Source organism: Vigna unguiculata, chromosome 10 (assembly GCF_004118075.2).
Source record: "Vigna unguiculata cultivar IT97K-499-35 chromosome 10, ASM411807v1, whole genome shotgun sequence".
Classification (NCBI taxonomy): domain Eukaryota; kingdom Viridiplantae; phylum Streptophyta; class Magnoliopsida; order Fabales; family Fabaceae; genus Vigna; species Vigna unguiculata.
Genome location: NC_040288.1, coordinates 16,107,953 through 16,124,478, shown reverse-complemented (window position 1 = coordinate 16,124,478; position 16,526 = coordinate 16,107,953). Strand labels below are relative to the sequence as shown.

At 31.9% G+C, this 16,526-nt stretch overlaps 1 protein-coding gene across 24 annotated transcripts; it reads right to left on the bottom strand.

Annotated features, from left to right (window-relative positions):
* Positions 1-563: 563 nt before the first annotated feature.
* Positions 564-7,944, bottom strand: LOC114167377. 24 transcript variants are annotated; one of them, XR_003600194.1, is made up of 9 exons: positions 7,425-7,944; positions 6,160-6,697; positions 5,171-5,241; positions 3,913-4,716; positions 3,373-3,508; positions 2,633-2,685; positions 1,629-1,799; positions 1,067-1,102; positions 564-776 (listed from the first exon to the last, which is right to left on the bottom strand). XR_003600194.1 is itself a non-coding variant. In XM_028052453.1 (3 exons), exons 1-3 carry the CDS (start codon positions 7,614-7,616, stop codon positions 3,491-3,493), a joined length of 348 nt encoding a protein of 115 aa, XP_027908254.1. In that variant the 5' UTR covers positions 7,617-7,944; the 3' UTR covers positions 3,127-3,490. The 24 variants fall into 24 exon arrangements, 3 of the variants coding, with proteins under 3 accessions (XP_027908254.1, XP_027908253.1, XP_027908255.1); XR_003600197.1 differs by having other exon boundaries at positions 3,913-4,348; XR_003600195.1 differs by having other exon boundaries at positions 6,556-6,697.
* Positions 7,945-16,526: the final 8,582 nt, after the last annotated feature.

Here is a 16,526-nt window from a genome sequence, read left to right as displayed (position 1 = left end):
AACCTCTACTAAGTTCTTTACCCGGGGTTTCGATTTTCCCGGCTAAACCATCCCTGGAGAATGTGTTAGCCAGGGTTTTTACGAACCCCAGGAAGCACCAATCAATAACGGAGGTCTTTTATCCTCTTGTATTTAACATAGGTTTTAAAACCTCAGTTAAGTTTTGTGGGTTTAAAACCCCGGTTAATTACCATGAATTTTGAAACCTCCGTAAAATATCGTGGATTTTGAAACCTCCATAAAATACTATGGGTTTTAGAACCTCCATAAAATAACATAGGTTTGAGAACCCCCATAAAATACTATAGGTTTCAAAACCCCCTAAAATACCTTGGGCTTCAAAACTTCCGTAAAATACTATAGGTTTCAAAACCTCCGTAAAGTACCATAGATTTTTAAATTATTATTATATTTTTTTACTCATTTATCATTTATGTATTCATATATATTTTTTCAATCACAATTATTTACATTTATTCTATTTTTTTAATCTATATTTAATGAAATTATACATAAATAGATATAAACTCATTAAATTGACAAATTATTTATAGATAACTAAATGTATATCAAAGTATAACAAATATACGAATTCAAATTCAAATTCAAGTACAATATTAGTCAGCAAAAACTATCATGAAGTACTGCAATGGTTCTCAAAACATAAAATGATTCAATTAACTTCCACATTATATTATATTCGTTAACTATCACATATGATTTTCCTCATGTCCAGAACTTGTTATATTAGTTGGCACACTTCCTTGATCAGAAACCTACAATATTAATGTGAATCATAATTACAAATGTAAACTCTGAAAAATAAAAGAAGTTATGCAGTCTTAAACATTACCGGTACAGGATTGAACATACACTACAAAAAAAATGGACATTTGTGACGGTTAAAATTACAAATTTTAGCAGTTAAAAATCGCCACAAATAAAATTTTTAGCAGTTTAAAAAACCGTAAAAAATGTGAAAGACATTTTTTTGTATTTTGTTCAATCTAAATAATAAAGTTATTTATCTGAAGGTAGGTGAAGAACAAATAAGGAAGATATGTACCTATAGTTCGACATTGTAATGGGGTGCCAATCTCTGCTGTGAACATTAGGATCAATCCATTAGTAGTTCATTCAAACAAGTTATTTCATATAAAAAATAAAATTCCCTGAGGTAAATACTCCATGGAAATTTTAGCTATGATCAACATTCTGTAGAAAGTGTTCAATTTCTCATCTGTTGATTTTATAAGAGCAACCTTAATGAAGTGGAAAAAGTTATTTAGTACCCTTCTTCAATCTCATCAACAGCATTAACAAATTTTTCATCATTGATCCATGTTCACCATATTGATGAGTTTTACGTTGTCTATAATTTCATTATTCAATACTATCAAAGAAAAAAAATGATTATATAAGAGAGAGCCCTCTTAATTGAGGCAGCAAGGAAAGCAAGAACAATCTCCTCATTCATAACAAAATGACTTAGATCACTCTCAGAAACTAAGGTAGAAACATGACCCGAATGATTCAACCGCACAGCAAAATAGTTAATTTTTTGCTTGTATGGAAACTTAAATTTTAATGCCAAGTGTTATGAGGAATGAGAAGTAAAAAATATGTACCTGGATATCTTTCAGACCAGTAGATTGATCCTGTGGCAGGAACCAACATGGTGAATAATGCCCCTTTTGGTCGAATTGTTGAAACAAGAGTGTATTCATCAATTGTGTGGCTAACTGTAGTAACATGTTTTGAGTGAACCATTTAATCACTAGTAACCCTCAATCAGTAACCTATAAACAAAATTAATTATCAAATGCTTTAATGTAAGATCAGAAGGTTATCAAGTCTTGCATTTTAATGGCCAAGTGGGGTGATGCAAACACAATTACTTCTAAAAAATCTATCAAGTTAGGACACTCTTAGATAGTAGGACCACTTATAACTCAAGTTTTTGTCTTTCCTGCTCTATTAAAATTACCTTCACATCCGTATAAACTCGCGCATGTAGAATTTATGTGTATTGTGCATTGGCTTTTGCTTCTCTCTGAATGATGAAATGGATAACCTTGTCAAGAGTCCATTTAACTACCATAATTGGTTTTCCAGTTACCAATATTTCATTGCAGGTCATTGCACCAACTCTAGAAATGTGGATCCTAATAATAGAAATCCTATAATGGATACTTTCTATTTGATTACTAGATAACTGCAACTGTTACAATTAAGTCAGTTTGGCAGGAATTGGTTTCCCCTTTCATTTCTTTCTTTGCTCTTGTAGTAATACAATGTTGATCGATCAGTTTGATTGAATATTCTTAGTTTGTTTACAAAGGTTATTTAGAATAGCAAAGTACTCACTCAGTCTAAAGACAATTTTATTGAACTCCAAGATAGATGTGTAGTCACAAAAGAAATGATAAGGTATGAAGAAAATGTATTGTATGACAAGATGTAGGTATGTATAGTTGTGATTGAGACAAAGATGACATAAAACTGGTTAACACTGTAAATTGCAACATGGTTTTGTCTGCCCTATGAAAAGGGGAAGAGAAACCAAAAAGGATAATTGAGAAGCATACCAAAAAGGATCACTACAAATCTTAGACCAAAATAGACCAATTACCTGGGTATAGGTATATCATGATCACAAAAACTACAGTATCTATCTTCAAATACCTAAATATAAGAAGCATACCATAAGAATGGTAATAATAAAGATATAATAGATCACAAAAATAATAGTCTTTTTTTTAAATCTTTAACTTGAAAGCTTGTAACACTAAAAGTTTTATTTTTTCCTCTCTTGGCTAATTCTTGATGAGAGGAGGACTAAGGCTAAGGTGTACGAATTATTTTTACTTCACCTTGGGAGGTTTAACACCAATTTCAATACTGCGGTTATTTCCCTGCATGTCAACTTGTAGGTTAATTTTACTTGTTATCCTCTTAGTGTTAAAAAGGGTAAAAAAAAAGAAAGCTGCAGGACTATCAAGGTGAGTTTCTTGCCCATTCAGTAGTTAAATGAGAGTGAAACATATATGCATAAAAAATTTGACAATTAATTGAGTTTGTTTAAACAAATTTCTCCATAAACATAAGAAAGAAAAAGTTTTCTCATGAACTAAAATCAACTCACATTAGCAATCTCCTCAATTTCTCTAAAAAATAATTTATAATTAATGCATAAACTAATTTTAGTAAACGTAGATATCTATTTTATATTTTCTTCTCCTTAATGTTTGGAGAAAACATTAACTAGACCAATCTTCTAACCACTTATTTTATACTTTGCAACACAATTTAATAAATACAAGTTAACTTGTGTCTACAATCTGAATGTGAATTCATAAGAAGCAGACCAACCGCTAATAACTTCAATGTGTGCAGTGGCACAACACGATCATCATGATCAACTGTCAACATCATGGTTGATGGATACTGAATAGACTGATCAGTATGTTGTTCCCATGGTCTCCTGACATTATGGAGTGGAGAGTATCTACAACAGTGGATAATAGAAACAATCATTTTCAATACACAAGTTACATATCCAAACATTAGCAAATCACAAGACTTCATTAAGCAATCTATTTTACCACATTTTTTTATTCTATCCCATTTTACATAAAATAATATGTAGTATTTACCTTCTCTTCAAGGGTATAAAATACAGATAAGAATTGAAAATCCTCAACTTCAACAAACCAGGAAGAAACTATATATATATATATATATATATATATATATATATATATATATATATATATATATATATATATATATATGTATGATGCTTGAAATATTGGGAGTTAAAAACACACCAACAAAGAAAATAGGAATCCCCCAACAGAACTATTAATAATAAGAGAACTGTGGAAAAATGCACAGGTTTTTTCTCTGTACCTATCAAGACAACTTCAGCTTCAGGACCAAAGAATAATATGCTGTACATATTTATATATATATATATATATATATATATATATATATATATATATATTATATTTATAGAGTTCCTTATTCTTCCCTGTTATATTCATCAATGATAAGCGATCAAATGACAAAGGCAGTAATTAAAAATGTGAAAAAATATTCTAAAGAACTAATTTTCATAAATTTCAACAATTATTTTTTCATTAGGTGTTATCAACTTTACCAAGTGATCTAGTGTCCGTAGTCGTCAGCCACCACAAAGAAAAAAAAAAGAAAAAAGAAAAAGAAAATGCTCTTTGACTCCATGCGTGGGAAGGTCATATCAGTGCTTTATCTCTTTGGCACATCATAAATTTCTGCACTGTAAACCCATTATCATTCTGCAATGCTTGTTAGGTGGGTGATGCTGCAAGATATTTTAAATTTTTCCCAGGTGGCAAAACAAAATATTAAATGCACACAAAATAATAAAAATTAAAAGTCAAAAATAGGCCTAACATAACATAAACATTAATAACTCACAGAAACTAGCATAACACAGTAAAAAACACTTAATTAAATGTCAGTACGTGTCACAATCCCTTGGAACTAATAAGAAGATTACTATATCAATTCGCAGAATCTCAAAATAAAAACAAAAGAAGAAGCAAAAGCAGGTTTGAAATGAAGACCCTCAACTAAAACACCATTGGATTTGAGTCCAAGAATCTCCTTGTTACTTTGCTTTGTCAAACTCCTCTAAAACCTTGCTCAAAACGGATTCAACCAATTGTTCTGTGCACAAGAAAAATATTAAAAACTAGATTTAAAGGAACTTTTTCTCTTAGGATTGTGAATGACTAAAACAAAGTGAAGCAGCATACTATGTTTAGGACATCTTTTATGGTCATCATTCCTATCTAATGAAGCCTATAAAACTTCACTAAGAAGACTGACAGAATTACCTGCTCACTTAAAATTAAAAGTTGCTTTATAAGGAAGATTGTCCATTTGTGATGATCTTTTTGCTATTAATTTGCTTGCTTTTTGTGGCAAACAGAGGAAGCATAACAGAGAAGGTTTAGACTAATCACATTGTCAAATTTAAATACTTAGTAATCTTCTTGCTAGTAACAAAAAGGCCACTGATATACTGCAGAGAGCAAATTTTCTGCCAATTTAATATCCATCATGTATACTATCACAAGAAGTAACTCATCCACAACAAATAGCTTAGCAGGAGTATTACCAGTGTTAATACATGGCTACATAAGCGGTATTCCCAAGTACAACAAACATGAACATCAAAGGATTGAGTCCCTGCAAATAATATGAAAATTTATATTAAGTTAATATATTACATGAACACAACATCTTATTCTAAGAATTTATTATCCTTTTCTGCTTCCTATCAAAATTTCTTCCCACTTTCTACCACTGCCCCTGTGGACATACATAAAATAAACCATACATTAATTAACATTATTTTTCGTAGAAGAATAAAAAGGCAATCAAATTGAAACATCCACCCTATTGTAAGACTTCCTGTGGCTATTAGGTTCCTTTTTCTTGGAATATTGATAATAGTTCCTATTCCAAAAAATTAACACCCAGACAGGTAAAAGAAATTATTAATATACTTTTTATTGCTAAAAGAATCACCTTAGCTCCAAAATATTCAAGTATACCTCCAAAGGTGCTTTCTCCTTTTACATTGGACTATGACCAGTAATCTCAATTCGAAAAATTCCCCTTTTGCACAAAACCTATATATAGGAATTACAGGAAACCAGATAACAAAAAAGAATAATGAACCGACTAACCTGTTACACTTTTGACACTTTCTATTTCTTATAATAATCCTGCGGACCATTTCCACACATAGATTACTGTGCTCCTATTCAATGAAACCTCAGATTTCCCTAAGCATCATTTCAATTCACCAAAGCTACCAAGGTCACAATTGACGGAGGTGGTCTACTATTCACTAACTAAAAAGTGAAGTAATTTACTACACTATGACAAGAAAAAATCTCAGCACTAAGCACACAGTGTAATGCGCTCCAACGGAATTTTAAGTATCATTATGGTGGATCTAACAAGTAAGAAGTAACATATAATCATCCATTAGATTTTTTTTTTCAATGGAATTTCAACCAATATTAAAAAGTGGATTCAAAAGTTTTTTTTTTCATTCTGAAAATGTTTATGTAACAGAGATGGGGTTGCTTTTACTACCTGAGTTGTTTCTCAGTGGTGTTAACAAAGTAACCATCTTGAAGGAGGTTCTTGATAATCCATGAACCAATAAAGCTTGTTCCTCTTGTTACACAAACTCTTCCTTTGCTTTATTCCATTTTCTTATGCTTTTTCTCTTCCTCTGATTACTATTTAATGTGCCATTAATGCATAAGCAATAACAATGTTTGATAACTACACTCTTAGTCTCCACCACACAGAATTTGAGAAATAAACAAAAGGTTGTCTACATCTAAATCTTGAACCTCTTGAGAAGCCTGTAACATATTTGCATCAGAAGCCTTCTAAAAGAATTTATAAAAGCAACCAAAGCACTGAAAACTTAATAAAAAACAACATAATAATTATTAAAGACAAAATATTGAAGAGAAAAACCTGTAACAGTGAAGCCCCCCATCTATATGCTCCTAGATTGATGCAGTCTTTTTGCCAAACCAAGCAGCCCCAAAGCAAGTCCATATTGTGCAGGCACACACTATGGTGAAATCTCCAAAGCTTGTCAAAATTGTTCAACTACCTTCACGTAGAAAGACTCAAAGTTTAATATATCATCAAAAACAGAAACAGTTGAGTAGTAATAGAACAACTTCATCAAACATTTGTTAGATACAATACACTTTAATATTTTTCAAGTATGGGTTTAGAGACAGAGTATTCTATCTTGTCTTCTACATTTCCTAGGTGCTATAATTTGATAAATTATAAAACTAAACATAAGCCCAACCATAATCACCAGAAAAAAAATGTATAGTAAGGAAATAGAAATCTACCAAATTCAAAATCCAACCAGATAATGCTAACTAAAGGCACTAAAATCCATCTATTACATTGTATCAAAGGAAAAAATTTCACAAATGAGGAACTTTTGTTACAATGTCTATATATACTGCAAAATATCAATCTAGAGATAGTTGTAGTTGTCTAACAAATAGCAGTTATAAATGATTTTAACAGAAAAAATTGACAAGTAAAAAGTACGTTTAACTATTTATAAATGAATTTGTAATTCTTCATGAAGATAAGTTCACCCTTGAGCAATGAATGATCATAGCAAGAATAATCTATAATCATATTTCTTAAACTCTAACATGAATTTATAATTCTTCATGAAGATAAGTTCATCCTTGAGCTACTCCAAGTGCTACTTCAGCATATCACCACATTCAATCACTCAATTACTAACAAATTTCAACTTGTATAAATGACAAATTTCAAGTTAGGAGCAGAGAGGAACAATTAATTACCATAAGAATCGAAGCCGAAGGTAGAAGCACCGTTGTTGGGTTTGGGATGTTTGTCGTCGAGTAGAATTTGCTCCACGCGTTGCCAAGACTGATTTCGTTGTCGATGAAGGAGGTAAAGGCGGCGAAAGAACAATCGACGCCGTCATTGCCGTTTGATGAAAGCGTTGGCGGCAAGATGAATGTCGATTTCATATTCTTCAGCGATGGCAGAGTCACCAAATTCCTTCACATGCTCATGGTAGACATACTTCTCGTGATCGGTGAACGCGACTTTGAAGTCGAAGGTCTCGTTCCAATCAAACCCTAGCTCGACGAAGGCATGTTTTTCGTAACTGTCCTTGCGCAACGAGTCGAGGATCGACTCCACTACGCTGGTAGAGTACACGAATCATGTGGTGAGGAGGTCACCGAGCTTCAGATCCTCAAAGTTGATCTCCCAACAGTCCTAAAGACATAGGACTCAAAGTTGATCATTGTACTTGTAGCCACCGGAGGAGATGGAAAAAATTTGGTTAAATTATCCTGTCAAATTTCAAATGTTAACTTCCTGTAAATATAAATTTATAAAAAAGTTTCTACGAAAAGATACCAAATTGCTGCGAATTTAAATTTTGTATGAAAAAATTTATAAAATAAATAAATTTTTCAATAACTTTTATATCAAAATTCGACAAAATTAAATGTAGTAAAATTTGTAAGAAATTTGAAATTTTTATAATATTTTCCTGCGAAATTTTAAAATTATTTAATATGTTATTTGCTGATATAAATTTGTAACAAAATTCGTAATAAATATAAAAAAAAATTGTGAAATTTGCTAGAAATCAAAATTGGTAAGAAAAAATCATATAATAAATAAATTCTTGGAAAATTTTGCAAGAAAATTTTATGAATTTTTTTCGCAAAAAATCTTGCAAATAAATCATAAATTTTTAGTAGTGTATAGAAGAGAAAACCTTTACAAAAGTTACAACCAAAACAATTAAATTTAAAATAATATAAAAAAATTTTGACGATTAAAAAAATTAACAGAAAACAAAAATGTTTTTAGCGATTTTTTTTCACCGTTACAAAATAACCGTAAATAAAAAATGTTTTTATTGTAGTGACTTTAGGATAATTTTATATAACAAAATTCACGTGAATTAATTGTGGAAGACTTTTTTTTTAAAGAATCTACATGTATTTTTTTAATAAATAACTTTTGAGGAACATTACATTTTCGTAGAAATAAATTGGCAAAAAATAGTATAAATAATAATTGTATACATTTTATGGAGTTTGAACATGGAGTTTGAAAGAAACCTAGACTATTGTCTAGAGTTTTAAAACTAAATCTTTGTAATTTAGCAAAGATTTTAAAAACCTATACTACTTTTTAGAGGTTTAACACTAAACTTTTGTAATTTAAGGGAGGTTTTAAAAACCTAAACTATTTTTTAGAGGTTTAAAGTTAAACCTTTGTAATTTAACGGGGGTTTTGAAAACCTACACTATTTTATAGAGGTTTAACACTAAACCTTTGGAATTTAATGGAGATTTTAAAAACCTCAGTTAAGTTAATCCATTACTAAGGTTATATTAACCTTCGCTAAATAAACCCCGTTAAATGTAATTTTTTTTGTAGTGAATTGAGATAAGATATGTGACATCCAAATTTTAGCAGCTTCAAAAAAACTAATAAAATAGGATTATTTCACTATAGTAGTCAAAACAGAAGATCCCATGTATAAAATATATTAATACAGTCCTAGAACATATAGGACTATAAAAGTATAACATTTATACAAACAAACTAAAAATACCAATTCTAATTCTAAGCACAAACTATTCACTTACAACAACTCCTACTAAAACATTTTATCAACTTAAAAGATGACTTTTCAACCTCTAGAGGTGCCTCTGACACAGCAACCACATTTGCTCCCACCGAATAAGTGCTCATCGCAAAAGAAAGACAAACAACATAGAAACACAACAGAAGGGTAAGCTAATGTAAACAAGGAAATATTCATATGAAAACTTAACTCAGTTTACCAACATAACACACATAGGCATACATACAAACAAAGATACAATTGACACTAAACTCAATTATCTGGATACATGCAAGTGACATCGGATCTCTCGGTGGCTTGCACCTGTGTGTGGTTCCCAAACTCAGCAGAGTTTGGCCTCAAGGGGTTATCAACCAACCACTCACAAGGTAAATCTCCTTCGCGCCTAAGACTTGATCAAGTTCGGTGACTAGAACCTCCTGCTACTCCTCATGACAACTCATTCTACTCTTTTTGAGCATTAATGATTATTAGAGCGTCAGGATACCAACCAAACTAAATCCTTATGTCATTCCATAAACTAAAAATACTACCACAACCATCGCCACTAGGAACTTCCCTTTGAAATCCCTTAAACATCATAACTTCGCATACTCACACAACATTTCATACCAATTATCATCTTATATACCCACAATAACATTTTTATCTCAATTCATAGCAATAAGGACTATAGAATCTAGTTCAAGTATACACACAACATCCATAGTAACCAAAATAGCAAAAATAGGAAAACAGAGCAAGGATCCTATCGGTAAAAATGAAGATTCACGTGTGTAGGATCAGCTGTCAAAATTTCAACTTAATCCGATGGTTAACGAAATAGGAATCTTCATTTTACCAATAAGACACAACGTTGAAAACTAGGTAGCACTCAAGGCCAGAAAGGGGTGCCCAACGCTGATCAATTCGCAAAAATGAGTGCTCAGCGCCACCTGGCCAGCGCTTAGTGCCAATCGATTAGTAAAAACGAGCGCTCAGCATTGCCACATGAGGCTTAGCCTTGTATTAGATATCAACAACATCAAATTAAGGTTTTTGAGTAAATTTGGACCTGTACCATTACTCCAATTGGTACTTCTACTATAGGCAGTTGTCAAAAAGAGTTTTAAATTATAGTAGGTCGCACCAATTAGATCCATGATCCAACAACTCCAACTTTCTCAAATACCCCCAATTCAAACAATACAATCAATTACAGTTCAATGATTTAAAGGATCAACATACCACAATCACAAGCATCAATGATTCATCATAGCATATTAGATGCTTCACAATCATACAAGATATGACTCACTCACTCTAAAAGCTATTAGCTTCCCTTACCGGTTATCCTGCTTAGGTCGCTTTATAAACGTCAAATGCCTCTAACTCCACGGGATGTTCTATCTACACATAGAAACATCACAAGAATGACCAAGACATATCGTTATGATCACTGATCAACAAATACTCATATTGATGATTAAAACGATGAATGCAAGCGGAAAAAGTTCACATGCGATAGAAAACAGAAATAGACCAAAAAGAGGGTTGAAACTCAACGTACGTGAATAAAAAAACTGATCGATCTAACTTGAAGAGCTCGTTAGAACAATTCTATTTATATTAAAACCTTTTAATCTTAAAATAATCGAGTCTCACTATTTTTAAACCTCTATCACTTCTAAAATGCCATTTTCTAAGGTTTCGTAAGATCTCGTAGTAAATAAAAATAAATTGTGTGTCTAACTAAAATAATAATAATAACAATAATACAACTACATATATAAAAGAGATAAACATTGGTGTCATTTTTTTTTTTGTTTTTTCAATTTTATCATCGTAACTAGTGTATTTTAAATTTAAATAATTATTTATATTAAAAAATTAATTTTCAGTTTTATTATTTTACTAAGTAACTATTTTTTTGAATTGAAATAATTGTTCAAATGTAAGATAAATGAACAACACAAATAAAAAGGGTAAATAAATTGAAATATGATTCCTACATAGTAAGTAAAAGTAAAATATGTATCTAAATAATAATAATAATAATAATAAATATTATAATCATTATAATTCTTAATAATAATAATATTATTATTATAATAATAATAGTAATATAATAATAGAAATAATTATAGTTAATAATAATAATAATTATTAATTATTGTTGATAATAATAACGATAATAATAATTATAGTTAATAATAATAATAATTATAATTGGAGTTGATAATAATAATAATAATTATAATTAATAATAATCATAATATAAAAATAAAATAATTATAGTATATAATAATAATTATAATAATAACAACAATTATATTTATAATGATAATAATAACAATTATATTTATAATAATAATAATAATAATAATTATAGATAATAAAAATAATATTGATAATAATAATAATTATTATTATGGTGGTTAATGATATAATATTTTTGGAGTGCCAATTTTTTTAAATTAGATATGATACTAATTATAATAATTATAATTCTTAATTATAATTTTTATTAATAATAGTAATAATAATTTTTATAACACTTCTTTTTTCATATCAATAATATATAATATTAAAATTAATATATTACATATTAGTATTACTAATGACAGTAATAACTTTACTACCACTAGTGTAGAATAAACTTTTTACAGCGCCCAATATGCACCAGTTCATGCGCAAACAAGGTATATGAAGACGCGATGACACTTTTGTAATTTTTTCGAACTTTTATGCATCGGTTGTACATAGAACCAAGACATAAATCCCCACAAAATTTTTATTTTTCCCGCTGCTTTGATATTTTTAAATAGGTGGCAGACTTTTATGCCTCGAGTCAAATCTAACCGAGGCAGATAGATGTTTATGCCTCGGGTCTCCTATAACCGAGGCAGATAGATGTTTATGCCTCGGGTCTCTTATAACCGAGGCATATTTGATTGCTTTTCGAGTGAAATATGCCTCGGGTTGAATGTAACCAAGGCATATAGATGTTTATGCCTCGGTTTAAAATCAATCTAGGCAATAAGTCTTCTTAGGGTTAAAAAGAAGTCGCGCCACTGTTCATCTTCTTCGCGTTAGTAGCAGCATTTTTTCTCTCTTCCATTTTCGAACGCAAGTCTCGTTGCAGAAACAAGTTTTTCGTGCCCCTTCCTCTTCAACTTCTCGCGTCTTCCTCCTCAATTTCTCGTCCAACTCCTTAATTCTTGCGAGCAACTTCACCTTCTCCCTCTCGCAGTCCTCCAATTTTGAAAACGCAGTGTTTCATTTCTCTTCGGCGTTTCTCAGAGCAGACACCTTGGATTGCACCAACTCCACGAGGTTCTTGTGTAGTGCCATGTTCTCGTCAACCTCGCGTTGGAGCTGGTTGGTGCGGCGTCGTTTCGATGCCGCGTCGAATTTAAGTTGAGGATAGAGCTGGGAGCAGAAGACGTACTCGATCTGCGTGATGCGGTCCTTGGCGTCTTGAATTGAAGCGACGAGGATGGTGTTGAGATTGTCGACGTGGTGTGCGGCGCCAGAGTCGGTGAGAGGAAACCCTAACTTCAGAGAGGAAGGGTGGGTCAGAAATTTATTTTATTTTTAATTCGTGATACCCATTAGGCCTCGGTTCCCTCCAGAACCGAGGCAGTAACCCTCGCATGTGCCTCGGTTCATAACCGAGGCATAAACAGATCTTTTTTACCTCGTCAGTATATGCCTCGGGTGTAAAACCGAAGCCAAAAGGTTAAAATAACCGCGGTCAAATCCCTAATATTAATAATATATAATAGTAACATAATATAATAATAATAATAATAATAATTATTATTATTATTATTATTATTATAATAACACTATTGGTTATAATTTATTATTATTGTTACAAATAATATTTATAATAACAATATTATTAATAATGAGAAATACTAATACTTATAAAAATATTACAAATAATAATATTATTTATAATTAATATTATAGTTGAAATCATAAATAAATGAAAAAATAAAAACAAATTAACTTTTGTAGGATTTGAACCCGGATTCTTTTGTACCAGAGTTTTAAAATGATGAAAAATCTAATTTTTATGACACGTGTCAAGAAAAGAAATGGGTAATATAGTAATTTTGGTAGTATCATCTTTTCTTAGTATGTAATAGATTTGTTAGGAATCAATTTTGTGCTCATTGGGAGACAACTTTACATTACTTTACCCTTACTAATCTTTTTGGCTACTTTCTTAACAATATTGAGGTTGTTATAAATAGGCTAAAATACTCCCTTGGTCCATGTTTTTGTTAAAAAATCTCAATTAGGTCCATAGATTTTTTTTAATCTCAGTTGGGTCCAAAATTCTGCAAAATTGATACAATTAAACTCATTCCGTTATTTTTTTATAAACGCCATTTACAGCTGATGATCTGGACTTTTCTACATGCATTGGTGTCATTAAAATTTTAAAAGCAATGCAAATGATGTGCTGTTGTCCTATTTAGTAACATCAATTAGTTTGCCCTAGCATTTTCGGTGGCAAGAACTGAAAGGAGAGAAGGGAAGAGGTTGTTTTCCCTACTTGTCTATGGCTCCTTCTCATTCATGGTCGTCGTGCTCCTGTAATGGGTTGGGGGTGCAAAATCGAAGTGATTATTCTCATGGAGGTGGGTCAAAGAGGTTGGGTTCAATGTCAATTTGCTATTGTGGTGAGAAAGTTGTCTTGAGAACTGCTAGAACCCCAAAAAATAGGGGGAAACAATACTAGGGATGTCCTAAGTATAAGGTAAGATCATGGAACTTTTATTTTTTGTTTAAGTTAAGGAGGAGAGTTTTGATGTGTGTATGTTTGTTTTTTGGACAGAGGGGTTCTGAATAATTGCTTGGCTGCAATTACTTTAGTTGGTTTAATGGAGATGAAAATGAAGAAGTTGTTGGTCCAGTAACGAAGAATGAAGCAAGGGATGTTAGTGTGCTGAATATGGAAGAAATGTATTGGCAAAGGATGAAAATTCTGAGTTTAGAAAAATCTGTTATGATTTTGGAAAACAGGATAAAGGTGTTAATTTGGGGGGTTTGTTTTGTTTGTATATTGAATGTAATCTTATTTTTGTTGTTGATGAAAAATCCATAATGCATTGTAAAAGTTTGATTGTGTATTGAATGAAAAAGTTTGATTAAGTTTAAGCACTACATTTTGGTCTCCAATTCCAATGTTTTTGTTGTAGTATACATTGGTATTGAAGAACTGATAAAAGTATTGATATATCAAAGCCAATTGTCTCACAAACAATTGAATAACTGAAAAAAAAGAGGGGGTATAACAGACCCAATTTCAGAACATAATATCCAAACTGTTATATATCCAATTTGTTGCTTATAACAGACCCAATTGAAGAACATAATATCCAAATTGTTGCTCATAACAGATTCAAAATAAGTAGAAAAGACAAAATAACAGCACTTTATCAACAAAATAACAGCACTTCATCATTACAACAGATGCACAAAATGACAGCAAATGCACAAATTCATGGCTTCCAAACACGTCCCCTTCTAGCCTTCAGCTTGTTCCTCATTTGTTGGCCTGCACCTGGTGGGCGTGATTTTGATGGCCTTGTTGTTGGTTGGTCTGCACCTGGTGTTCCGCATTGTGATGAACCTGATTGTGGTGGAGCAATGTGTGGTGGAGCACATGCTAGGCTAGATTGTGATGAAGCAGATAGTGGTGGAGCAACTACTGGGCCAAAATGTGTTGGAGCAGATTGTGGTGGAGCACCTGCTGCACCAGATTGTGATGAAGCACCAGTTGGGTCAGATTGTGATGGACCACCAGTTGGGCTAGATTGTGATTCAGTTTGTTGTGGTCGAATAGGACAATAATTCTTGTTGTGTCCAAGTTACCTTCATACACTACACCTTTTACGAAACCCTCCATTAGACATTTGAGTATCATCTTTCTTTAACTCCCAAGACTCCAATCTTCTCTTTTTCTTAGGTCTTCCAGGCAAGATTCTTTTCTTTGGAGGCATGACATCTGAATAAAAAGTTATTTCCCACACTTGGTGACCAATGATAGGGTAAACAATTGATGCATAAGTTTGTTCATAGGTAGACTTCTTAAAGTAATCTTGAATAAAATCTTCTGCATTGATATTCAAAAACTGCATTGCACTTAGGGCGTGCCAGTATGGAATTCCACTAATTGTTCTCCAAATGCTAACATGTGGCGGACTTCAAACAACCTATCTCCTGCCCACCTGATTATAATAAAAAATACAAATATTTTATACTGACAGAGAACCAAGTAAAAGGGACAAAAAGAAGGACCAAAGTGTCAATGTACCTTGGTAACCAATGCCTCACTAATTTTGATTCGTGTTTAAGTCTGTCCACAATTTTTGGCATGATTGAGCCCTTATAAGCTCCAACTTTCTTTATGTTGCTGGCCCATTTCCTCATGATGTACACTCGGATATCCTCTAACATGCTTATAATGGGCTTGGTCCGAGTTTGAAGTAGCACACTATGGAATGACTCACACATGTTGTTTACCACAATGTCACATTATGGTCTTATAGTGAACCTAGATCTTGACCAGAACCTAAAATAACAGTATACCAAATTATGAAATCATTAAATAATGAAAACAATGTCCACGAACAATGAATGTTTGACTAACTTTGGGGGAATCGCAATTAAGTATTTGAATGCATCTTGATTCACCTCCTTACTTTTCAGCATTTCTTTCTTCCACGCTTGTGGTTATGTTCAATATGCAGCCATCCATATGAGACACTTGAGATTTTTTCCTAGGAACTGCTTGTGGAAATTTGCATACAAATGTCGGACACAATACCTCTGATCCACTCTAGGAAGAAGTTCTTGGATAGCTTGTAGCAAACCTTGTCAAATACAAACACTTTAGTTATAAACATGCTTTGTCTGAAAACAGTAGCATTATAGTATAATATTATAAGAATCCTACCTTCTATTGATATAATATAAAGGTGCATGATGCACCTATTGCATCCCCACCCAAATCATCTATTAGAAGCTCCAGGAACCATCTCCATGAGTCCTTGTTCTCAACTTCTACAATCGTATATGCTATTAGTAAAATTTGGTCATTGCCATCTCTTCCAACTGTTGTTAATAACTCTCCACCATACTTGCCTTTCAAAAAGCAACCATCCACTCCAATGATAGGTCTACATGCGGCAAAACTATTTTTGCATGCCTTCAGGCATGCATAAAACCTACTAAAAATTACTTCACCATCAATGTTTTCGACTTT

What these genes read in the sequence shown, in the direction of transcription:
- LOC114167377 (XM_028052452.1), bottom strand. Translation starts at nt 7,616, where the DNA reads ATGAAATCGACATTCATCTTGCCGCCAACGCTTTCATCAAACGGCAAT. An exon ending in CTTCGGCTTCGATTCTTATG is followed by an intron (nt 6,694 to 7,424) that starts GTAATTAATTGT and finishes ACGTGAAGGTAG; the next exon opens with TTGAACAATTTTGACAAGCT. An exon ending in GGGGGGCTTCACTGTTACAG is followed by an intron (nt 6,438 to 6,555) that starts GTTTTTCTCTTC and finishes AATATGTTACAG; the next exon opens with GCTTCTCAAGAGGTTCAAGA.